The following is a 26,920-nucleotide window of genomic DNA, read 5'->3' on the forward strand; positions in this document are numbered from 1 at the left end:
GATCCTGGACCATCATCATAATTTCAGTAGTTGATCCTGGACCATCATCATCATTTCAGTAGTTGATCCTGGCGCATCATCATCATCATTTCAGTTGTTGATCCTGGACATTCATCATTCATCATGATTTCAGCATTGTTGATCCTGGACCATCATCATCATAATTTCAGTAGTTGATCCTGGACCATCATCATCATTTCAGTAGTTGATCCTGGCGCATCATCATCATCATTTCAGTTGTTGATCCTGGACCATCATCATCATCATTTTACTCATGTTGATCCTGGACCCTCATCATCATTTCAGCATAGTTGATCCTGGACCATCATCATCATCATTTCAGTAGTTGATCCTGGACATTCATCATGATTTCAGCATTGTTGATCCTGGACCATCATCATCATAATTTCAGTAGTTGATCCTGGACCATCATCATCATTTCAGTAGTTGATCCTGGCGCATCATCATCATCATTTCAGTTGTTGATCCTGGACCATCATCATCATCATTTTACTCATGTTGATCCTGGACCCTCATCATCATTTCAGCATAGTTGATCCTGGACCATCATCATCATTCAGTAGTTGATCCTGGACATCCTCATCATCATTTCAGTAGTTGATCCCTACCATCATCATCATTTCAATAGTTAATCCTGGAGCATCACCATGATTTCAGTTGTTGATCCTGGACCATCATCATCATCATTTCAGTTGTTGATCCTGGACCATCATCATCAAATCAGTAGTTGATCCTGGAACATCATCATAATTTCAGTAGTTGATCCTGAACCATCATCATCATTTCAGTAGTTGATCCTGGAGCATCATCATCATTTCAACTGTTGACCCTGGACCATCATCATCATTTCAGTTGTTGATCCTGGACCATCATCAACATTTCAGTAGTTGATCCTGGACCATCATCATCATTTTAGTCATGTTGATCCTGGAACATCATCATCATTTCAGTAGTTGATCCTGGATCATCATCATCATCATTTCAGTTGTTGATCCTGGACCATTATCATCATTTCAGAATTGTTGATCCTGGACCATCATCATCAATTCAGTAGTTGATCCTGGACCATCATCATAATTTCAGTAGTTGATCCTGGACCATCATCATCATTTCAGTAGTTGATCCTGGACCATTATCATTATTTCAGTAATGTTGATCCTGGACCATTATTATTATTATTATTTACTACAGTGTAAATTCACTAATGTTGTCTAATGTAAATATAAGTTATCAACATTACTGAATTAAATGAGGATGATGTTGATCTTGGATCATCACAGACTGTGGCTGTACGTCATTTAATAACTTACTCCCATAGGTTGATCCTGCCCCCGTGGGCGGAGTCACTGATGATCCTTGGGATCCCGCCCTGCAGCAGCACTGATTGAACGATCACAGCCAAGAGACCCGCTAACATGATGCCAACCTGAAACACATCCGTCCACACCACTGCCTTCAGGCCACCCTGACAGGGTAAAGGCAATTAATAATATACACATTAATTTAGTTATACATTCATTCTATAATTATTTATTTAATAAATGTTTGGTTATTAAAAAATAATTATTAGTAATAATACTGTTATTAATAATAACAAATAAAATAATACTAACAACAACAAGAACAACAATAATAATATTAAATATGATTATTATTATGATGATTATTATTATTATTATTATTATTATTGTTATCATTAATGTTGTTGTTGTTGTTATTATTACTAATAATAATATTATTGTTATTAGTAATATTATTTTTATTGTTATTGTTATTATTATTATTACTTTTATTATTGTTGTTTGATTAGTGGTGCTAGTAGAAATATGTTTTAGCAGCAAAGATTTTGGATAACACTTGCAAAGTGCAATTGAACTTTAAATGAAAAAAATAATTATATAATTACAGATTTATCTACGTATTTATTAAGAAATGTTTTATTAAGAAATGTAACACTAACAATGATAATAAAATACTTAATATGTAAAATGAAAAATATAAACAATTTTAAAATAAAAGATTCTAAAAAGTATATATAAATAAATAAAAATATTCAAATAAATGTATAAACATTCAAAATTTCAATAAAAACAATATAAGCCATGAAAACAATAGTTCACACTATAAATTATGTTTTCTGTTTGTTTAAACTACTTATTTAAAAATATATATTTTTTTATTTTTGGGAGGGACAACTTAATTGTTTTATGTCCTATTCATTTAAGTTAGTAAAAATAACATAATCCCTTCATGTTATCCCAACACAAATAGATAATGAGGAACCCAGCATCATTTACAGTGTTTATCAGAGTCACTAAAATAACTTTTATCTTACTAGTGTGCAGTAGAGAGTACAGACCACTCCAGTGGATATAACAGCCCCCCAGAGATCTACACCTGTGACTGAGGAGAGCAGTAGAGTCACTTCAGACACACTTGTTACTCTACACACTTCATTAATAATGCAGTAAAACACTCTTTACATTGTACACAACATTAGTTTTTCAGTGGCATCTGAGCTTAAAGCCTTGGTGACGCTCAGTTGCTCAGAAAGGATCTTTAGATCTTTAAATTATATTATTCACATTTAAATATAGTTTGCTATAAGGTTTTTAGGGAGATCTTTTTTCCTCGGGCGTTGATGCAAAAACACAAATGCATGTATGCATTTAAATGATATATAATCTATTCATAAAATGTATTTAAGTTTTCAGTGTTTTGTGGGATAAACTGTTAAGTGTATTCTGACCTGAAAGGCTATTTTGGCTTACTTTAACTTCAAATTATGCGTCAAATTTGACTTTACTTTTAGGCTATATGTAGATACAGACACCTATTTTATGAGAAAACAGTCTAACAGTGTTTATCAGTGCTCTAAATCTGCCTGTTTCAGACTGTTGAATGACTTATTCCTAGTATAGACTGATTGGCACGATTATGCATTCACAGTGGTATGATCCATTATAGGGGTGGTCAAATGCATATCTTTTATTTTAATTATTAACATTATTATTTTAAATACAAATACAGATGATATTTTTCTCAGTTTCAAAGGGCTGACCCCCACATACATCTTGTTTTGACGTTCTTCAGGGGGCATCAAACTTTAATTATGGGGTAAATCCCTGCCAGCCCCCCTTGTAATTTGCACCTTGACTGTAATGTAATAACATGCACCTTTTGTAAAGCTGCATTGGAGCAAAAACTATGGAAAGCACCATCAAAATAGGCTTGATTTGAATGTAATATTGATTTGATTGAAATCAATATTGCCTTTGATTACCTTGATTTAGAGCCAAAGCCGGAGCATAAATGACCAGACCAGTATATAATACCTGAAAAGAGATGGAAAATGATGTTATATTCGTGGTATGATTTAATAAAACTGATAATAGTAGCAAAAACACTCACTGTCTGAATGATAAACAGGATTGTCCCCAGTAGTCGAATATGTTTATTGTAACGCATCTCCAGATACTATAATATACAATAAAACATGATTCATCATTCATTTTCTTTCGGCTTAGTCTCTATTTCAGAGGTTGCCACAGTGGAATGAACAGCCATATATCAAAACATTGTGAATCTAAATTAACATATTACTTATCATAACATGTAATGCCATGGGTGACCAGGCATTATTATAGCTAAATAAAATTTAATTTATAAATCTGAAACCGCTAAAACAAATAATAATAATAATAATAATAATAATAATAATAAAATTTTGTTTTATAAAATATGATTTACTTGTATAACTAAATAAAATTTTATGCAAAATGTTAAACTATGTAAACAAAAACAACAAACAAAAATTAACTACACTAAAACTATAAATACTAAAACTATAGCTTACATTAAAATAAAAATTTATAATTTAAAAATAAAAATATATTTGATAACTATTAACAAAACAATTACAGAAAACAAAATACAAAACAGCAAACAAAAATGACAAAAATAACAAAAATACTAAAACTACAAATGTATAATGTTAAATAAATGTGTATTTGAACTACTAAGAAGAAAACAGAAAAAAAGCAAACAAAAATGTCAAATATAAAAATACAAAGGTATTTGACCTATCTAGAAAAAATAAAACAAACAAAAAGCAGCCAACAAAAATAAAACACACTAAAGCTGTAACTAAAATGAAAATAAGAAGTATAGTGTAAAAATAAAAATGTATTTGAAAGGGCCTAAGAACAAAAACTATGTACTTGCTCCCACCAATAATAAAAAATACTGTGGTAATTTCTGCTGGATTTAGTGTTATTTTAGATTGAAGTAAAGTTGGTTTTATATTCTCACATTAGAGGCTGCTCTTTAACGATCTATGCGCAAAGTCTAAAGCTTTTGCTATTTTAAGGACGGAAAAATACGCTCTGTGCCCCAGTGCATGGTCTAACAGGGTTGTGCTTTTTCTCTTAATGAGTTCTGGGTGTGTTTTGAGCATAACCTGCATTAAACCAGTCAGAGTCTCATCTCCCATTCCCTTTAAGAGTCAGTTGCATCGTGGCATGGCGCATTTGCTATTTAAGTGGCAGATTTTGTAAGTGGAAAAACAGAATGCTTCACTGGCGAGAAAACAGTTAAACAGACCAACTGCAGCGTGAGGATAAAGAATAAGACTCCTCCATTTGGCATCTTTACTTTCTTTTTTTACTCTTTACTTTACTCCTTTACTTTCATGGATAAGGAAACGATGTTGTACGTACTCCACAGAAGACATCCATCTCTCTACATATTTAATTTAGTTTAAGCACAAAGATTTGTTTTAAAACTATTTCTTAATTCAATTTTAATGTCCAGCAAATGAATAAATAAACAATAATGACCAAGTGCGGTCAAATAACTGAGTTATATCCAAACACGCGTCCTATTCTTATGCCCCATATAGTGACGCAGACGTCCCTAAAACCCGACAGATGGATGAATCTAAAAATTTTTTAACTAAAGCAAATATAATTCTGCATATAATAAATATTTTCATGATAATAATAATATTATTAATATTATACAAATGAAATTGTCATGAATAAACTGAAAAGGCCTTTGAGATGAGGCATGGAGGCAGTGTTTTTATATTTATGAAGAAAAAAATATTTTTGTAAAATTTTAATCCTTCAATTTTTTTATATGTAAAGATATTTGTGTATTGCTGTTCATCCTGTGTGTATTAAGTGTTTAGACCTGCACAGGCGCATAACTTACACACACTGTGCTAAATGTTATCCAGCTGTTAGTTGGTCAATAGTGCGGTCTAGTTTAGTTCCTCAAAATAGCAACGTGCCAACAATGCGCCTTAACACACCTCCTTTTTAGAGCAGCACACCTATGAGTCCACAAAGTGGTGCAAATGGATTTGATATTTAAACAACATGATGCCAAACTAAGTTTGCGCTGGTCTGAAAACAGCAACACAGATGCCACAAGATGTCACAGAACCAATGTGCAAATATAAAACCAATTTTACCTCAATTTATTGTAGTATTACTGTCTTAGGCTTGTAGTTTTGTATTTTGTTTTCTTAATAGTTCAAATGCAAGTTACTTTTATGCCAAATACTTTAATCAAAGTAGATTTTTCTGTCACCTCATAAGTGCTTGTTACTCCCAGTCTGTAGAAGACGGGCAGGAAGATCTCAGAGCTCAAAGCTACCATAAAAGCATAAGCGAAGCAGATGAGGATGAAGATGGCTCCGTACTTGTACACCTCCACCGGTGTCCCCAGAACGGTGATGGCAGACATAAAGCTGGCGGTCAGAGATAAAGCCACCGGCGGGGCTGACAAACTCCGTCCGGCCACCAGAAAATCAGCCGAGCTGCTCTGAGATCTCGCAGCAAACGCATAATAAACCCCGATTCCTGTTGAAACTGCAAGCATCATGATGAAAACCACATAATCCCACACGCTGAAGACTGCGCTGCTCATCCTCATCTCAATTTCTGCGACAGGAAACACCCTGCAGGTGAAGAGGGGAAAAATAATCAATAATTATCAGCTTATACTGTAAACAAAGATCTGTTAATGAACAGTTCTTGTATTTTGTGATTCACAAGTGCACTGAAAAAAAGGATACATTGCATTTACTAAATTTTTAATAAAAGGTAAGTGGTTGCAAACAATTTATATGGGCTGAATATAAACAAATGAAGTTGAATGTCACTAAATTTAAATTGTTTGTTTTAAATTCAGCCCATATAAAATGCAACCACTTACCTCAAAAAAATTTGATAATCCAATTTATTATTTATTTCAGTGTGTTTTACGTATTTTTATGGTTGTGATTTGCATTTTGGGACCTTGATCTCTGCTTTTGATGTCAAATTTAACTCTGCAGTTTAACAAAGTGACTTTTATTGACATTTTAGACGTTTAAAATAATATAATTTAACAGAACTAATTTTCCCAGAGATGGTTTGCGGCTGGAAGGGCCTCCGCTGCGTGAAAATGTGCTGGATAAGTTGCCGGTTCATGCCGCTGTGGCAACCCCGAATTAATAGAGGGACTAAGCCAAAAAAAATGAATGAATGAATGAATTAGAAATAATATATAGAGCAGGGTTGCCCAAACCTTTTCTAATGAAGAGCCACAATCCAAGCTTAATTGAGAGCTGTGGGCCGAAGGTAAGTAAAGCAAGCTGTATTACATTAAAGTTGCCATGGGTAATTTGCTAATTTATATCATAATGATTACAAATTTAAAAAAAGATTACTTCAGCCATATTATCTACTGCATTCTAGTTTTTCAATAATGTATATTATTTTAATGAACTTGATTTGCACGCTGCCTTCTGCTCTGTCCCCTATTCATTAAGTGACAGCATGTACATTAACAAAAAATCTGTTTCAATTACAACATTTAATTGAAACTGTTAATTTCATTTTTGTTTGTTTTTTGTAGCTCAACAATAAAACAAGCAGACAAAAGGTTACACTAAAATTGAAATGAGAATCTCTGTTAAAAGCATTCCACAACCCTTCCCAATCATATTCCCTCTTTTGGGCCTTAGTTTGGGCATCTCTGATATAAAGAAATAAGTGTGTAAAATAACAGAAAATGTGCTGGCGGTTTATTACAAGACTGTTGTACTGTAATAAACAACACCAACCCAGACAATATGGCACTTTAAACTATTAAACATGTTAGTAGAAGTCACTTATTTGAACTTTTCAAAGTTAAAAGTTGTTGAAAGTGTTACGACCTTCTTTTGAGTCTAATGGCCCTATCATACACCAGGGCGCAATAAGTCGCAAGACATGTTTAGTGCATTTGTTTGCTATTATTAGACCAGTGCAACCCTAATTTTCATGTTTTGCATCACATTGTTTAAATAGTATTGCACCACTGTAGACTCGTGGGTGTGCCGATCTATAAAGGAGGTGTGTTAAGGTGCATTGTTGGCGTGTTGCTATTTAGAGGAAATGAAATAGACTGCACCAGGTCCAGCACAGAGTGCATTAGTTATGCGCCCGTGCAGGTTTATACACTTAATACACACAGGATGTACAGCAATACACAAATATCTGTACATGTGAAAAAAAAGGATTAAAATGTTACAAACGTTATTATTTATTACATAAATATGAAAACCACCGCCTCCATGCCTTCTTCATGTCCATGGCGGCTTTTATCAATTTATTCATGGCACTTTGGATTTGTATAATGTCATTATTATTAGCAGTATTATTTATCATATGCATATTTATATTTGTTTTATTAAAAACAAGTTTAGATTTGTCCACCTGTCGAGTTTTTAAGACGTTTGCATCACTGTATGGGGCATAAGAACAGGACGTGTATTTGGATATAACTCATAACTCAAATTTTTTACCAAACTTCATTAATATTGTTCATTTATTCATTTGCTGGAAATTAGAACTTAATTTAGAAATAGTTTTAAAACAAATCTTTGCACTTATCAAACAAAATTAAATATGTAGGCTGATGGATGTCTTCAATGGAGTGCGTACAACATCGTTATCTTATCCACAAAAGTAAAGCAGTAAAGAGTAAAAGAGAAAGTAAGGAGGCCAAATGGAAGAGGCTCGTTCTTTACCACCGTGCTGCAGATTTAACTGTTTAACTGTTTTCTCACTTTAGTGAAGCGTTGAGTTTTTTTCATTAAGTTTTTCCACTTACAAAGTCCGCCATGTAAATAACAAATGCACCATGGCACGACGCAATTGACTCTTAAAAGGAATGAGTGATGAGACTCTAACTGCTTTAATGCACGTTATGCTCAAAACACACCCAGAACTCATTAAGAGAATAAACACAACCCTGTTAAACACAAAGCGTATTTTTCCATCCTTAAAATAGCAAAAGTGTATTCGGACACACCCTTAATGCATTTGCGCCCTGCACTTTAGACTATGTGGTGCGCCTAGATCATTAAAATAGAGCTCTAGGGGTTTTGTTCGAAGGTGTAACAAAAAAAGATACACATTTTTGGTAAATGTTGAATTACAACTAAAAAAAGATAAACGTGGAGAACAAACTCAGCCCCAGAGTAAAGAGTCAGCTTAATGTTTAGGAAAAAATAAACATTTAGAGTTTATTTAATCGTAATACAGTAACTTTAACAGAAATTAAATATCAAACTGAGTGACTATAGCCTATAACAACAAACACAAAGCAGCTAACTGAGTTTTAGAGGAATAGCTTACCTAAAGCAAACTAAATCAACGATGAAAATGAACAAAAACGTCCTCTCTCAATCATAAATAGGTGAAAACAAAAGAAAAATAAGGCACTCACCATTTAGACACACTTGGAAGCAAATCTCAAATTAAATAAACACGAAGTAATAAACACCACAGAGGTAACAGAATGAAAGTACAATATTGTTAATTATCCACCAAGAGTTAAATCTAACACAGTTTACACAACTGGCATTAAGAATTATTCCACAAACACAAGTCAACAATATCACAAACCAACTGTCAAACTTAAGAGCTGGGGAGACGTGTTCCTCAGATCAGTAGCTTCAGAAGGCAGTATAGCACGAAAGTAGTTGCACCAAAAAAAGCATGGGGCCTTTGAATCATCCTAATGTCCCCTGCCCCTCCGTCCCCATCGGTGCCCCTGGCTGTTGGAAACACTGTTTTCTGTTGTTATGTTCTGATTGCAGTTGTTCACATGTTAAAATAAATATTAGTATTTTAAAATTAAGTATTTAATGTGTCAGACACAAAATAGACACGTTAATTCATTTTTCAAATTAAATAATAATTTAATATTGTTCTACCCCATGCACACAGCTGCTGTAAAGGCTTTATTGATAACTATGTGTGGGTGCGGTGATAGTCATCACGTGCATGCGTTATAATATTATAAATATGCCGGTCAAACTTAATACAATCTTACATTAACAACACATGGCAAGCAATGCGCTGATAAGAACAAATAAATCATATTAGTTTACAAACAACCAAACAAGTTGTTTATCTTGTCTGCATGTTTATACATGTAGGCTAATATTTTTCCTAAGGCAATTTAAACTAAAATACACAATGACACTTTCTCAAACATATCTACAACCATAAGGAATATGGTAACTTACTGAGATATTAGCGCACAGCAGGTAAAGCCACACAAAGCAAGGACGGACTTTAAAGGAATAAGCAATGTGAGGAATGCTCCACAATGCAACCAAACTGGAAACTTTATGCCTATGCATCGGACAAGTCTTGAACAAATTCGACCCATACATGCTGGAGGCAGGCAGTAGACAATTATGTATAGATATACAGTTATGAATACTATAAAATAATACACTCACCGGCCACTTTATTAGGTAAACCTGTCCAACTTTGAAGCAGATGGGCTACAGCAGCAGAAGACCACACCTTGTGCCACTCCTTTCAGCTAATAACAGGAAACTGAGGCTACAATTCGCACAGGCTCACCAAAATTGGACATTATCCAGGATAACATCCTAATATTCCGAGGGGCTTTTTTCTGACTTTTTTCTCATAATTCTGACTTCAACTGTGTGTGTGTGTGTGTGTGTATATATATATATATATATATATATATATATATATATATATATATATATATATATATATATATATATATATATATATATATATATATATATAAATATATATAAACAGCAAAATCCTCTGAGTAAAATTTACTCAGCTTAGATAGTATTTGGTCTCTCTCTAAATTGAGTTAAAGTGACCCAAGTTAATGAGACAATGAAAGGATAAAATAAGTGATGATGTAGCACTGAATATAGCTGATGTTAATAAGCAGAAACACAGAAGTGAAACACAAAACTACAACTAACTACAGTCAGTCTTAGATGAAATCATAATACATAGAATCTCTCAAAATCTCAGCAGAGGATCATTAAGCAACTCCACAAACAGCAGCTTTACTCTTTACCAACCTGTTTGCCCTTATTTAAAGAGGGACTGAAAATTCTCTAAACTCAATTTTACTCAGACGGTTTTGCTGTGTATATATTCATTCATGTTTAATACAAATTAAATATAATAATAGTAATATAATAATAACACCCTTTAAAATCTAAAATCTGACACAGATTGAAAAAGTGAGATAATTGAAACACATTATTAATGTATTTTGTGTGTTTTCTTTACATTAGACTGTAAAGCCAAACACCTCAAAGCATTGTATAGCGCTTTTTACAATAATCATTGTTTTAAAGCAGCTTTACAAACGGTGTGCATTATTTCATTACAATCAGATTAAGTTAAAATTACAATCAAATATAAGTTATTAGTAAACCTGCAAATGTATAGCATATAGCTGATGTCTATACATGTTTAATGAAGTGTATTAAGTGTATGAGTAAACTAACAGGTGACTAAAAACAGAGTCTCACCTTTAATGACTGCCTCTGTTGTTGATGAGCATCAGGAATGTCTCATTGAAGGTTGGATCCTGGTTTAGAGATTGAGATGCTTGCTCTGGTGTCTCTGCTTGCAGTGTGTTCAGTCACAAAAACTCTTCCAACTTATGAATTTTAATTATTTTTCTGGATCTGCATGATTGTCTTCATCCGTCCCCCACGTTCAATCCTCCACTCTCTGGAGTCAGTCTGGAGTGTGTTGTTTTCTAGATAATGGGTATATCTGAGATTTAGATTGGCAATTCATTCACTATTTAAAACAAAGGAAAGTGTGTTTAACCACCCAGTGTTACCAGTGTTAATGTCTTTAACCACCCAGTGTCACTAAGTATGTGTATATTTTTCAGTTGAAATAATAAAACTACTTTACTAATAGTGGTATATTGATAACATTCAGAATAAGTATATAAAATGTTATTTAAAATGGTCAGCTGTTTAGTAAAAGTATCCCGATGATTGATATTATTAGAATGATATTATTAAATGAGGAAAATAAAATATATTCAAGTTCCAATTTTTTTATTTGTAAATAATAAATAATTTATTTATTTATTTATTTATGTATTTATTTATAATTTCTTAAGATTTTTTTATTTTACTTTTAGTTAAAGATTTTGTAGATTTTTGTTTTTTATTTAAATATTATTTTACATTTTTACATTGATTCCCTTCTAAGCGTAGTAACAAGACTTTTATTTTGAAAAAACATCTAAACTCAACCGTGTACCCATAATGCGTCATTCAACATGGCGGCTCCCTGATGCGGCATGTGTATCAACAATTCCACAGCCTCTGATAACAAATATTTAGTTATTAAAGCAGTGTTTAAATAATTTCTGTATTTGTTATCTTGATAATACAACAAAATGAAGCTCAAAGCTAAACCCGCATCGCATAAATCGGAAAACACTTTTCGCGTAAGTTTACAGAGCAACGCATGTTGGAGACTGCAGCTTCAACATATGATAATACATGTTTATTAAACGAACTGTCTTATATATATATATATATATATATATATATATATATATATATATATATATATATATATTTATATATATATATTTTACATGTTCGTTCCTTGCACGTTTTAAATGTTTAGTCTATTACATTGTATACAGTTAACAATGCTAAATATTGTCCACTCATTAACTTAATACCTTTATTCTTTGTTTAATGTCTTATTGTACAGTTCGTCACCTTTTCTGAAAGGCTCGCAAAAGTAAACATCGATGTCATTCATCGCATTGACAGGACTGGGAGTTATGCTGAGGTATGGACTTCACTTATCTTAAAGTTTGGTTTAGTATGTAATAACTGCAATAATTAAATTATGCTGCTTAATTTCTCAGGAGGTGGAAACTTATTTTTATGAAGCCCTGATAAAATGGAAAGACCTGAATCTGTCAGAACATTTCAGTAAGTATTGCTGCGTTATTTTGCATTATGCTAATCACGAACTATTAAAGTTACATGTAATAAAATAACCGAATGCTGAAATTAAGCTATAAGTTTTGTTTTTAGGTGAAATGAACTGAAATGCGTACATTTATGTCATCGTTTTGCTTTGTTTTAAATAAACTGAAATAAAATACTATGGATATATAGTAAGATATACAGACATTTAACAATAATTTAGTCAAAATGTAAGTAACTCTATGCAAAGATTATTAATCACATCCAAAATAAAAGTTTGTTTTGACATAATATATCTAAGTGTGTGTGAATATATATATATGTCTATTACCAAAATTGCTTTGTATATTTTTTATTTTATATTTGTGTATCACACACACATATATATATATATATATATATATATATATATATATATATATATATATATATATATATATATATATATATATATGTGTCTATCTGTCTTTGGTAAAATGTCTATTACCAAAATTGCTTTGTATATTTTTTATTTTATATTTGTGTATCACATATATATATATATATATATATATATATATATATATATATATATATATATATATATATATATATATATATACATATATATATATATATATATATATATATATATGTGTATATATATATATATATATATATATATATATATATATATATATATATATATATATATATATGTATGTGATACACAAATATAAAATAAAAAATATACAAAGCAATTTTGGTAATAGACATTTTAATTTATATAGAAATTTGTATTGTATACATATGGATTTAATATGTAAATATTTAAGCTTTTCTCAAATATATGCATCTATGTATGAATGTGTATATACATAACAATTAATAAACATACATAGTACACACACTTAAATTGTCAAAACACAATTTTATTTACATGTGATGCGTTTGCGATTATTCTTTGCTTAGAACTAGAAAATATTATAATATAATATAATACAATACGATTCAATATACAGAAGCCCATTTAGAGTAATTGAAGTAAATTGATTTCAATATTAACACAATGGTCTGTTTAACAGAGAAGTTTTTTCGAGAAGTGATCGGCATAACACAGTCTTTCAACATGCTGGTGTTTCACCAAAACACTGTTGTGGAGAGTCTGAAGGTCCACCTGTCAGTCAAGAACAGCAACGCCCACCAGCCTCTTCTGGAGTAAGTTTTCAATCCTTTTTTTTTTACTATAAACCAGCCTATAAATATGGAGGACCAGGAGTGGAAAAAACACTTAAAAATTATATATATATTACTGTTTGATTAATCTGCATTTTAAAACATTAATTAAATAAATAAATATAAAATTAGCTTTTGAATGTATCATTTATTTATACATTTAACAGTTATTTTTAAAGGCATTGATTTATTGCTTTGTTAAATGACATTTAAATATATCTATTTATTTGTCCATTTAAGTTGTGATTTATTTATATACATTTTTATTCTTCAATTATTTAATTGATCATTTGAATCTTTGTTTTATTTCTAAATGCCACTCTTGGTCCTCCATGTGCAGTTAAAATCAAAATTATTCACCTTCCTGTGAATTTCTTTTTTTTTTCCAAATATTTCCCAAATTATATTTAACATAGCAAAAAACTTTTCACAATATTTCCTATAATAATTTTTTTAAGGTCAATATTAATAGCCCCCTTAAGCAATTTTTTTTCAGTTGTCCACAGAACAAACCATCGTTATACAATGACTTGCCTAATTACCCTAACTTTTAACTAATTTATCTAGTTAAGCCTTTAAATGTCACTTTATTCTGAATACTAGTGTCTTAAAAAATGTCTTGTCAAGTATGATCAACTGTCATCATGGCAAAGATAAAATAAATCAGTTATTAAAAATGCGTTGTTTAAACTATTATGTTTAGAAATGTGTTGAAAAAAAATCTTGTTTTCGTTAACCAGCAATTGGGGAAAAATTTACAGGACGACTAATAATTTCTGACTTCAACTGTATAAAGCCATGCTAACTTCACTCTTGCTCTCAGTCTTGTGGTTCAACTGGCTCGCGACCTCCAGATGGACTTTTATCCCCATTTCCCGGACTTCTTCGTCATCATCACGTCTATACTGGACACACCGAACACGGAGGTGCTGGAATGGGTTTTCACATGTCTGTCGTACCTGTATAAATACCTGTGGAGGATGATGGTGAAGGACATGGACAAGATATACAGGTGAGAACCGTGATAACCACTGAGTCACCAAAGATAAAACTCTGAGATTGCAATAATTTAAATAAACGTTATCAAAAGTATGTTCACAATCTCTTTCAAAGTTTGTACGATTATTGATCACTCCTGTATGTTTTTACATCAGTCTTTACAGTGGACTTCTGGCACACAAGAAGGAACACATCCGCAACTTTGCTGCAGAGAGCTTCTCTTTTTTAATGAGAAAGGTCAGTCTTTAACATCTCAGTTTATTTTTAGCACATCCTCTGTTCTCAGCTAAATGCATTTGTTTTTTTTTGTACCACAGGTGTCCGATTATGAAGCGCTCTTCACTCTTATGTTCTCCAACCTGTCAGAGCATCCTCAGAAGGCCAGAGGAGCGGGTCAGCTGATCTTTGAGATGTTTCGAGGAGTTCGTAACATGTTTCACTCCTGTGCCACAATGGTGAGATCACAGAAAAACAAAAAAACATGCAGACACATTCACCCTGTCAGGGAGTACGCTTACATGGACACCAGTACTCTGCTTTGAATAATCTGACAGCTTTTCTCTTTTTATTGAAGACTGTTCCATTTATTCCTTTAACAAATAGCATCTAATATATTGTGGAGAATGCATCTGTATGTAAATTGACTTGTAAATTGATGGCAAAGTTTAAAAATGCACATGGAAAGTGCTTAGATTTGACTTGAAAAGGTGTAATAGCGCTCAAAATATCTTCTTTTGAATTTTCACTTGTGGATGAGCTGTATTTTTAATGTCTGTACTGTGGTTTCTCAGGCTCTTCCAGTGGTGTTGAGGAAACTTGGCCCAGCAGTCGAGCAGGATGTTGATTTACCCTGGGACTCCATTAAAGAAGCTCTGGACCACATGGTTGAGTCGTCAGCTAACTATGTTGATAAGGAGAACTTGCTGGTCCTGTGGGACTCTTTGCAGGTGAGAGAATTGTTCACAGCATTTCCTATGACACTTTTTCTTCTGGAGAAAGTATTTGTTTTATTTCAGCTAGATTAAAAGCAGTTTACATTTTTAAAACCATTATAAGGTCAATATTATTAGCCCCCTTAAGCTATATGTTTTTGGAAAGTCTACAGAACAAACCATCATTATCCCTCTTAAGGCAGGCGTTGCAGATTTGCAACAGTTAAAAACTAACTACCTTATTACTCCACATACATATTTTATGAGTTTTTTTTACTCAGAAGTACCACTGCAGGACTTGGTTGTCCATTAGCAACAGTTTCCCCACTTGCTCACCAGATGACACAAAAGACAAAAACTGTTTCTTGGAGTACCACATGACAAAGTGACTTGGAAACATGACCTACTTAATAAGCATTTGAGATATTGGATTTGCATCCCATATTTTTGTTGTTGTTGTTGTTCTGCCACTGAAAGCAATTTGTTACATTGTTTAATAAGTTGTATATAAAAAGTTATTGTTCATATCATATTCAGTCGTCAGTGTCTAATTACCACACTGGGCCAATGTTGCAAATCTGCAACATCCCAGAACACCTCGCATGTGAAGGTCTCTCTAAAAAAAAGTCAGGATTCTATTGTACCCCATATGATAATTTTCCCCAAATATCAGATTTTTCCTGTTTCTAAAACTTAATTTGAGCCTGAGAGGGTTAAACAATGATTTGCATAATAACCTTAACTCACCTAAGTGATCTAGTTACGCCTTTAAATGTCACTTTAAGCTGAATACTAGTATCTCGAAAATATCTAGTAAAATATTATTTACTGTCATTATGGAAAGAAATCAGTTATTAAAAATGAGTTATTAAAACTTATGTTCAGAAATGTGTTGGGAAAAAAAATCAGGAAATCGGGGAACAAAATATACAGGAGGCTAATAAATCCAGAGGGCTAATAATTATTTTGTGAACAATTTTTTTATCATTTCAGTTTTTGTTTAATATAGAAAGCATACAGCATATAAATAAACATAAAACAACCCCGAATCCCCACCCCCAACCCAGGGAGACTTGTTCTATAATAACAGTAAAAAGATTGCTGTGTTAAAATAAAAAAAATAAATAAATAAATAAAAATGAATAATGTTAGGCCAAATACAGAGTAGAAGTTAGGTAAGTACAAATAAATAGCTATTACATCATGAGATACATAAAGTACAAATAAACATACAAGCTGAACATTAGAAGGTAGAAACAAAAGATTTGACAATATCAAAAGCTATAATCCAGGACTTAACCGTTTTTGACTGAGCTTCATGTATGTGCGCTGTTGAAAGTTCCATATAAATAATGTCCAGCAAAGATAAGCCCCATTGACGTCTACTCATAATATGAGGAGGGATCCAGCGGCAGACCAACATTTTCTTAGCAGCTGTGAAGGCAGCTTAGAGTAAGTTCTTTTGTTGCATTGAGAGTGACATGTTAGAGAAATCGTTTAGGACGGCTAATAATTCTGACTGCAACTGTATGTAAATCTATCTATGTATATTTATACAAACTACAAATTAATTTGGTTTGCAGGACTCTCTGAAAGACGTTCTTGTAAAGTTGGACTCAAGTGACGCGGAGCAGGCCAACACACACTTGGAGAGGATTCTGTACATCTACCACACACTTGTGGAGCATCGCAAAGGAGCGAAGATCACAAAACCACCGTCTGTCTGTGAGGTGTGTTTGTGTGTGTTTCTATTTTCTGTAATTCTAGAGTGACAAAACATACAACATACTATAAACACAGAACACAAACAGCAATAAAACCATGGATAGACTATTAAGAGTAGGATAATTGTAATTATGGGTGTATTAAAATAGTACTTAGCATTCATAACAACAATAATAATAATTAAAAAAATAATAATACTAAGGCTGGTGATGATGAAAGTGATTTTCTGTGACATCACAACAGTGATATCAATAATAATCGGAGTAATACGAAGATATTAATCATAATTAAGGTAATGACTGATGTAATGTGATTATACTGATGACATATTGATTATAATAATGGCACACAACATTTACCCTATCTTCTGTGTCAGTGATCATGTTTATTTTGTGTGTGTGTGTATTTCTGGGTCACCCAATTACAGCATTCTTCATGATATGTTTCTGATCTATTTAGACACTTCTTCAGACAGTTCAGACTCCAGGTCTGTCCTACTCCTGCTGCAGGCTGCTTTTACAAGTGGCCTCGTCTTTTCTGATGGGTGAAAATCTGTCCTTACCTGCCAGCAGTGTCCAAGAACTGGTGAAAAAGGTTTGTTTGATGTGCACCTAAAACATCATTTTGTCTATTTGATTTGCTGTTGATCTTACATTCTTTTCTTCTATTTTTATATTTGCATTTTTTGTTTCATTTTACAAACAAATCAGAAAAGAAAACACTTTTACAGGACAACATAAAAACAAAAAGACATACAATACAAGTACCAAGGTCACCGGATCCTGCTATATAAAGAAAGTGCTTTTAAGGGCTACTTATCAAAGATAATCGAAAATCTCTTGATTCTAGATACCTACAGGGTTTCTGCGGGGTCTTAAAAAGTCTTAAATTCACTGAAATATTGTGTTGTAGGTCTTAAATAAATTAAAACAGGTCTTAATTTTCCCATATCCATGTATAGCTACCCAATCGAGCCAACACTCATCCAATCACCAACATTCCATCTCAATTAAATGTTTAACAAAAGTTTATTTATTAACTCTATTTACCAACTCTTTTTATATTTATAAACATGTGGTATAATTATCTTCGTTACTATAACATTAGTTTTTAATGTTTTTAATTATTTTAACTGGGCTATTAGAAAAAAAAAAACCTTAGGGTTTAGCCTTGTGCAAGTCTGAAATTTAATTTATAATGGTCTTAAAAAGGTCTTAAAATGTCTTAAATTTGACTTGATGAAACCTGTAGAAACCCTGTACATGTAAATAAAAGGACCACAATTAAATTAAAACATTACACTTCTTCTCAACCACTTTCACTTTCTTTTACTTTTATAATATTTCTGTTGAACCATTTAAACAGGAAAAGAGGTCACCACAGCGGAATGAAACGCCAGCTATTCCAGCATATGTTTTACACTGCTGATGTACTGTCAGCCACAACCCAGTTCTGGGACACACCCATACACTCTCGTATTCACACACACATACTCTCATTCACTACGGCCAATTTTGTTTACCCAATTCCCCTATAGCGCATGTGTTTTAAACATGGGGTAAACCAGAGCACCCAGAGGAAACCCACAGCAACACGGGCAGTACATGCAAACTCTACACAGAAATGCCAACTGGAACCAGCGATCTTGAACCAGCAACCTTCTTTCTGTGAGGCGACAGTGCTAACCACTGAGCCACTGTGCCACCTCAATTTAAAGTATAAATACTTTTAAAAAATGTGTCTTTCATACCTTTGTCAAAATAAAAAAACACATTTTTACCTGCCCGAGTCATACAGAACTAAGTCCTTATTTTATTCAGTTAAACTAAATCTAAATGTGTAAGTCATTTTAAAATCTCTCCATAGTGTTGTAAATAATTGGACCCTACTTTCCACTTTTCAGATCTTCAATAGTGGGATGGACCGAGACCTCATATTGTCGTTTACCAAAGAGATGTTTGACATGAAACAGTTTGAGCAGGTGAGTGTAAGCCAGGCTGCGGTGTGAAAGTGTGTAAAAGCGTTTGTTTCAATGCTGGTGTGTTTCTCCAGTTGTTTTTGCCCAGTTTGCTGCAGTATCTGGAGCAGCTCTTCTGCATGGAGGACTCTGTGAACCGACAGCTGGTTCTGGAGCTGCTGGTTGGGCTGATTCTGGCCAAAGCTCCGCCACCCACTGATGGTTCCATGGCTTTTGAGAAATACCCACTGGTCTTCACAGGACAAGCTGCCAGGTACAAGCTGGACATTTTTATATGGCCGTAAACAATTGATGCAAATTTCTGTGCACATTTTTTGCACTGTTTACTCTTAATTTGAATCATTTAAAAGTGCTTTTAAAATTTGCAAGGTGGATAACCTTGCAAAAATATATTTATTATTTTTAAATCAAGCTTGTGGCCTATTGGGAAAACTCCTTAAAGGTGGGTCATCTGGTCAATTTTAAGCATATTTATTTTGAAGCATTATTTATAGTAATGATGTATTCAGCAGTTTTTAATACTTTGCAATGAATTCATTTGGAGCGACAGTACAGGCTGCAGTTATATAGAGCAACATTACAAATTATATAGAGTATCTTCTCACAGAAGCATCCCTATTGCTGAACATTCACTTGCATTTATAGTAATAAATGATCTTAACAAACAGAAATTTCACACTATAAATTTAGATGAATTTCTGATCAAATAAATGCAAACTTTAATTTAATTGACTACTATCACAAACAAAATAGTTTGATTACAAATTTGTAAATAGTAGCGTGTGTATTTATGCATATATGTATGTGTGTATTTATGTTATTAAAGCACACTCACAGCAATTATTTTCCATATTAATGCAGACATGCTTATAAGAAACGAGCTTACAAAGCTTAGCACACTGCAAAAATGCTTTTCTCATTTAGATTTTTTTGTCTTGTTTCAAGTCCAAATATCTAAAAATTCTTAAATCAAGGAGCATCTTTTAGACAAGCAAAACATATAGTCTTGTTTTGAGAAATAATATGCCAATATTAAGTGAGTCTTTCCTTAAAACAAGCAAAATAATCTGCCAATGGGGTAAGCAAAATATTCTTGTTTTTCCTTTTGACATTAGATTATTTTGCTTACCCCATTGGCAGATTTTTTTTGCTTGTTTTAAGGAAAAGCTCACTTAATATTAGCATATTATTTCTCAAAACTAGACTATATGTTTTGCTTGTCTTGAAAATTCTACTTAATTTGAGAATTTTTAGATATTTGCACTCAAAACAAGACAAAAAATCTAATTAAGAAATGCATATTTTGCAGTGTAACATATTGATGTTGATCAGAGAACCTCTGGAGCAGTGTTTGCCAACCCTGTTCCTAAAGGCACACCAGCAGTACACATTTTTACCTCTTCCTATTCAAACACACCTCAATTAACTCTTTAGAACATTAGGAGAGACTCGAAAACTTGAAATAAATGGGTCAGGCAAGGGATACATCCAAAATGTGTACTGTTGGTGTGCCTCCAGGAACAGAGTTGGGAAAAACTGCTCTAAAATTAGCATAAAATTGTGCAATTTTGGATGATAAATTCTGTTTTAGGTCAACTGGACCTGAAAGAGACCAGGCGGTTTCTGTTCCCCAGCTCATTCTGTCTCTGATAGACATCCCTGCTGATCTGCCGCTCTCTGATCTTTCTCATCCCTGGGCTGCGCTGGTGCTGCTTCCACATCTCAGGTACATTTATTACCCACAAACCTTTGCCTGTCAAATAGCAGACAGCATAAATACTGCAATGGATTTTACTGATATTTGAAATACCTTTTTTAATAACATTCACTTCTTTTATAATAAATGTTAAAATAGTTTTTTATTATTTATGATTGTTTTAAGTTTTGATTGTTTTGAAATATATTAGTTAGAAAGCCACAGCATTAGATACATAGAATCATTAGACATCAATTGCTCCAATGTAGCGGCAGAACACAATTTGCTTACATTTTCTTTCTCTCTGAATAGAGTAATACAATTATATATTCTTGCATCAAGGAAAATAATGCAAAAAAAAAAAACACACACACACAAAAAAATAATAAAATAGAAAAAAAAACATTATGGATAAAAGTAACACTTATTATGCCAAACAACAATACAGAAAATATATAAATACAAATATACAAAGGGCACAACAGTAGAAAATAAATTAATAAAAATATATTATATTTAATAGAAAATACACTCTCCATTCATAACTAAGCCAGGGGGCAGGGAAAATAGGTCAGCTTTATACTTGCATACATATAAACACATAAATTTACACATATTTATTTATTAGTTTTATTTTTAAAGTGTAAGAGGAAGGGTTGCCAAATAGTGTCATATTTTTCAGTATTACCCCATAATCTTTTTATTTGCAGTTTTTGTGTAAATGTGCATTCATTCTAATGTTTTGCAGGCCATTAGAAGCATCAAGTGTGATCCCAGTCGTCACTGCACTTCTGAACAGACTACTGCAGGAGGTGTGCAGTGAGACTCTGGGGAGAGGTCAGTCTGTGTGTGTGTTTTCAGGTTGTTGATTTGTGGCTTGTTTCAATGGTAGCCTGTTCCCAGTTCTTATAAAACATGTTTTGTTAAATTGATATATCTCACAATCTTGAATTTTTTTAAGCCTTTGTCTCAGAATTTAGATATTTTTTCCTCAATTCTGAGTACACAAATCACAACTCTTTTTGTCTTTCTGAGTTTAAATCTATTTATTGCAACTTTTTTTCTTACAGAATTGTCCAATTTCACAATACTTACTTATAATTTTGTAATTCTGAGTTAACATCCCACAGTTGTTACTTATTTGGACTTTGAGTTTATATGCATGTCAGATTCTTCCATATATTCCTAATATCATCCTTCTGTCTCCTCAGGAGGGCTGTTTGTGGCCCGTCAGGCATTAAGCACCCTGCTCAGCTTCAAGGAAACGACTGCAGTTCACACACTCCTGCCTGTAGAGCTGGTCAGGAGCATCATCGAGTATGTGCTGCAGTATTTACATCTATTTCTGATGCTTGCATTCTCATGGCAATTTTGATTTGTAAATTTAAAAACTTGTGTTCCCTACAGGAAACTCCCCACTGATCTGTCAGCGCTGCTGTTGGCAGATCTGTACTACACCAGACTGGCTCTCAACGGCTGCTCAGCTCTGCTCTCCCATGATTCCCTGCTGGAACTGTTCCAAATACTGCATTTAAATTTTTCCTCCAACATTTCCAAGGTGAGGTGTAGCCTTCTAAGTTCGCTACTACTGTTGTTGTTAAAGGGCTAGTTCACCCTAAAATGAACCCAGAACAAATCTTACTGGCTCATACTCATCTGTAAGTGATTATGCTAATTTTGGTATACAGTGCTCAATATAAATGAGTTCACTCACCTGCACAGATCTCTCTTTTAAATTAATATTTCCTATAAGACGCTTTACATTGATATGTTTGTGTATATGCATTAGATTAGTTAATAACAAAGCCAAAACTGGCACTAACCTACAAATAAACTGAAGACAGTGAAAAAATAAGTCTACAAAAATTATTATGCTTGGAAAAATTATAAAATACAATTTTATAAACTGAAAGTCAAGAGAAACATAAAAATATATAGAATTTAGTTAAAACTTTGTAAAAATACACCAAATGCACCAAAAATATGACCTATATTCACTGAGAAATGGATAAAAATCTACATTTTCAAAGAGGGTGTACTCATTTAAGCTAAGCACTAGGCTTCGGTGGTAATATGGTATACCACAGGATCTAAAAATAGCAACGGTATATCAGTTTCAATATCGTTATACCGTCTAAAAAATCGATAATAATACATTTTATTTATAGTGCGCTTTTCTCAGACCCAAAGCACTAACAGGTATACAAGACAAACAAAGCAGAACAATAAAAACGGTAAAAAAGACCACAATAAAACAATGAAATACAAATGATTCAATACAATTGGATGCTAAAATTAACAAAAATAATCTAAGTTAAAAGCATTGGTAAAAGGTGAGTCATGAGAAGTTTCTTAACATTCCAGAGAAACGGCATTCCTGATGCTGATAAGTAGACCATTCCATGACTTAGGGGCACTGCACGAAAAAGCACAACCACCCACAGTCATCAGTTTTACAGCTTGGCTGGCACTTATATAGGAGACAAGGATTAAATATTAAATATAATTTATTTTATGCCTAAAAATGTGTATAAGTGGTTTTCATCATGGGACAGCATGAAGGAGAAAGAGAAAGGTCGGGAAAGATGGCGAGTGGCACACTAAATGACCTGGTCTTGAACAAGAACACAACATCTGCAGTTTGGCAGTATTCCGTATATAGACCCAACGAGAAGTGAGAGGTGGTAAATAGGGATGAGGCGATTGGCTAATTTTGCAACAAAAAGGTGACTGCAAGAGTGGGACATACCTCAAACCTAAGGATGCACATACGGTATTCACTTTCCGAATGGTTTAGCCACAAGCCAACAGTTTGGTGACACTGTCTGAGCCTTACGTCATAATTTTTTAATATATATCAAGGTAAATTGGGAGGAGGTTTGATGGTATTAAAATATGGATATCGTCCAAGCCTACTAAGCACTGTATTTTAAGCAATAATGACCAAATTTGATGATTATAATGTTGACAAACAGGTACATCTATTGGTTTGAAACGTAACAAAATGATTGTGCAAATATATAAAATGACACTTGATAAGTATTGATGTGATCCTTAAATAGTAATAACGTAATAATTCTTGTTTTAAACCTGCCTGATGGCTTGTTATATGAACTATTATTACACAGGATGTTAATTACAGGGTGTCTTTAATAATTATTATAGTTTTTGCTCTGAAAAAATCGTGTTCATTATTCAGACCTTGCTGTTATCAATATGCAGCTTTTGACGTGTCCATTTGTGATTATTCTTAACAGATTCGCTTGCTGACCCTCAGAATTATGACAAACTTTGAGGCTGATCTTCCTAAACCAGCAGAGGTATCGTTTGTGAGTTTCCTCAATCACAGCAGATGTGAAGAAACATGCTTGTGTTAATCAGGAGCTCGTGTTTTATTCAGGAAGAGGAGAGCTCAAATGTGCAGACAGTGTTCGCTGTGTGTCTGCAAGCAGAGCTGGTCCCGGCCACAGTGCAGGACTACAGGGAGAAACTGTTACACCTTCGTAAACTCCGACATGATCTAGTGCAGGCCTGTCTGCCTAAAGGAGCTTTCCATGAGGTAGCTAATGCATTTTACATCATGTCTAGTATTAAATTGTGCCTGACATCATTGTTTTGTGTTGTAAATTAAATTACTTTTATTCCAGGTTCCTCTACGCTATCTTATTGCGATGCTGTTTGTTAACTTCCGACCCCTCTGGGATGCTGTTATTGAGCTATTGGAGTAAGTGCTTCATTATTAGTTATTGCTGTTTCACTGCATTATTTCAGTTTTTTCATGTTTGTTTAACATGCATTCATCCGCTCAGGTCCCACGCTAAAGAAATGGACAATAAGTCATTCTGGAAGGTCTATTATGAACATTTGGAGATGGTTGATAGTCTTGCTGGTAAGTTCAAGGGATGCCAACTCGTTTATCTTGTGTTGATGTTGCAAATTTAGGCCACGTTTACACAATTATTTAGCCAAAAACTGAAACCTTTTTTCTTTGGGTTTAAAAAAAACTTTCACATAAACATGACAACAATTTTTAGATCATTAATTACCAGAAACTGCTGTATTATGGATGCTAGGACAGTATTTGGTGCTGTAATCTTGTTAGTAAACAGCCCCTATAGCTGGGGTGTGCAAACTCGGTCCTGGAGGGCCGGTGTCCTGCACAATTTAGCTCCAACTCTAATCAAACGCACCTGCTTATAGATTCTAGTGACCTTAAAGACGCTGATTAGCATGTTCAGGTGTGTTTGATTAGTGTTGGATCTAAACTGTGCAGGGCACCGACCCTCCAGGACAGAGTTTGCCCACCCCTGCCCTATAGGGAAGTGACTGTGTTGTTGGTAGCTCGGCACATGTGTCTGTGTATTTTGCTATGTAACAGAACACAGATGAATGCCAACAAACAAATCTATCAAAGTTTGTTGGATCACTGTGTTACTTCTGTTGGCGCCTGTTGTCATTTTGTTTGTGCTTGCCTTATATCTGCACTTCCCTAAACACATACTATGCATGTGCATGGCATCATGGCTTTCGTTTTCAGACTTTTACACAGGCACAACAACTTTCACTTTGAAACCAATTTTCAAACTTACTTAGTCCCAAACATGGTGTTGTCGTATAAATGAGCAGGGAAGGCATACAAAATGTTTCCTGTTTTGGGTTTTGATGGCCCCGCTGTCAACATGCATCTCAGTTGATATTTTGTTGTCACCCACTAGCCTAATATTATATAATTATTTAAATCTTATTTTTTTATCTTTATTCTCAGAGCAAAAGCTTTAGATTTAAAGCCACCAATAAAAGGCTTTATTCTTAACAAATGGCAAGCAGAATGGGATCAGTGCTCAGAAAATAAACTTTTTACAATCCAGCCAATTTTATAACTCAGGACATGGTTATGTTTATTTATTTTGCAACAAAGCACAGTGTACATTAATCAACGTTTTGCTAAGAATGTAAATGTACCCAAATTAGCTCAAAGACCAGTTTTCATTGGTGGTTCCTTAGCCAGATGTTAAAGGCCATACCAATATAAATGCTAGTTTAAACTAATAACAAAAGCCTTAAATTTAAAGGCACTAATAAAAGGCTTCATTCTTAACAAATGGCAAGCAGAATGGGATTAGTTCTCAGAAAATAAACTTTTTACAATCCAGCCAGTTTTATAACTCAGGATATGAAAGCACAGTGTACATTCATTAACATTTTGCTTAGAACGTAAATGTACCCAAATTAGCCCAAAGACCAGTTTTCACTGGTGGTTCCTTAGCCAGATGTTTAAGGCCATACCAATATAAATGCAAGTTTAAACTAAAAACAACACTCAAATGAATGATGATCAGATTGCTTACACAAGATCACATATCAACACACAAGACTCAATAATTGAAATTTAAGGAGAAGAGCCACCAACATATCAATGGTGCAACAGAAACCAAGCTGTTAATCATATGCATGTGGATTTCCTAATTCTTACTTTTATCAGTCAATTTTTATCTGAAGAGACTTTAAGAGATAAAATACTTAAATAATAATAATAATACTTAAGATAAACATCTAAATCTTTTTGTCTTACATATAATTATTATTTATGTATTTTATCTTATATATTATTTATTGCTGTTGATGTCTTATTTATGATTATAGTTTGTTGTTGTAATTATTAATATTATTATAAAAAAGTGATACTTATAAAATGTAGAGAAGCTCATGTGAATTTATGCAAAACACTCTCTATCTCTCTCTCTCTCAGAGCAAGAGATCCAGGAAGAGGATGATGAAGATGATGATGAGGGAGACCGTGGAAAACATCAAGCCATAAAAGAGCTCAGAGGCCCGGGCACCAGTGTGATTGAGAGCGGGGATGTGGGAGTTCTGTTTCTGAAAGAGCTTGATCAGTTGCTGAATCCCACCGAGAGAACAGACTTCAGTAACTTCCGCAGCCTGCTTTGGCGAGCCATGGCCCAGTTTCCCGAAAGAGTGGAGCCACGCAGCCGAGAGCTCAGCCCACTACTGCTGCGCTTCGTCAGGTGAGTCTGAAGTTTGTGATA

General features: G+C 33.4%; 2 protein-coding genes across 7 annotated transcripts in view; one reads left to right on the forward strand and one right to left on the reverse strand.

The window, feature by feature from the left end:
* The window catches only part of slc5a8 (solute carrier family 5 member 8), a 73,937-nt gene extending 62,829 nt beyond the window's left edge, over positions 1-11,108 (reverse strand). For 2 of the 5 annotated variants that reach the window (XM_073946958.1, XM_073946957.1), the window contains exons 1-6: positions 9,809-9,883; positions 5,617-5,986; positions 3,433-3,498; positions 3,305-3,356; positions 2,357-2,424; positions 1,332-1,486 (exon numbers count right to left, since the gene is read on the reverse strand). In XM_073946958.1, coding sequence (XP_073803059.1) covers positions 1,332-1,486; positions 2,357-2,424; positions 3,305-3,356; positions 3,433-3,498; positions 5,617-5,961 — 686 coding nt within the window. In that variant the 5' untranslated portion in view covers positions 5,962-5,986; positions 9,809-9,883. Of the gene's footprint in view, positions 1-1,331; positions 1,487-2,356; positions 2,425-3,304; positions 3,357-3,432; positions 3,499-5,616; positions 5,987-8,784; positions 9,052-9,808; positions 9,884-10,885 lie in introns of those variants that run through there. The other 3 variants (XR_012401754.1, XM_073946959.1, XM_073946960.1) reach the window with 3 other exon arrangements.
* Positions 5,935-26,920, forward strand: part of utp20 (UTP20 small subunit processome component) — a 48,954-nt gene continuing 27,968 nt past the window's right edge. Inside the window, exons 1-21 of one of the 2 annotated variants that reach the window (XM_073946910.1) lie at positions 5,935-5,992; positions 12,105-12,185; positions 12,265-12,331; positions 13,393-13,525; positions 14,367-14,555; positions 14,698-14,779; positions 14,860-14,997; positions 15,334-15,489; positions 17,058-17,204; positions 17,659-17,793; positions 19,103-19,180; positions 19,252-19,430; positions 20,769-20,903; positions 21,622-21,710; positions 22,085-22,190; positions 22,281-22,431; positions 24,131-24,193; positions 24,274-24,432; positions 24,521-24,597; positions 24,683-24,762; positions 26,623-26,899. In XM_073946910.1, coding sequence (XP_073803011.1) covers positions 13,437-13,525; positions 14,367-14,555; positions 14,698-14,779; positions 14,860-14,997; positions 15,334-15,489; positions 17,058-17,204; positions 17,659-17,793; positions 19,103-19,180; positions 19,252-19,430; positions 20,769-20,903; positions 21,622-21,710; positions 22,085-22,190; positions 22,281-22,431; positions 24,131-24,193; positions 24,274-24,432; positions 24,521-24,597; positions 24,683-24,762; positions 26,623-26,899 — 2,330 coding nt within the window. In that variant the 5' untranslated portion in view covers positions 5,935-5,992; positions 12,105-12,185; positions 12,265-12,331; positions 13,393-13,436. Of the gene's footprint in view, positions 5,993-11,651; positions 11,830-12,104; positions 12,186-12,264; positions 12,332-13,392; positions 13,526-14,366; positions 14,556-14,697; positions 14,780-14,859; positions 14,998-15,333; positions 15,490-17,057; positions 17,205-17,658; positions 17,794-19,102; positions 19,181-19,251; positions 19,431-20,768; positions 20,904-21,621; positions 21,711-22,084; positions 22,191-22,280; positions 22,432-24,130; positions 24,194-24,273; positions 24,433-24,520; positions 24,598-24,682; positions 24,763-26,622; positions 26,900-26,920 lie in introns of those variants that run through there. The other variant, XM_009300013.5, reaches the window with a different exon arrangement.

Source organism: Danio rerio, chromosome 4 (assembly GCF_049306965.1).
Source record: "Danio rerio strain Tuebingen ecotype United States chromosome 4, GRCz12tu, whole genome shotgun sequence".
In the NCBI taxonomy this organism is placed as follows: Eukaryota; Metazoa; Chordata; class Actinopteri; order Cypriniformes; family Danionidae; genus Danio; species Danio rerio.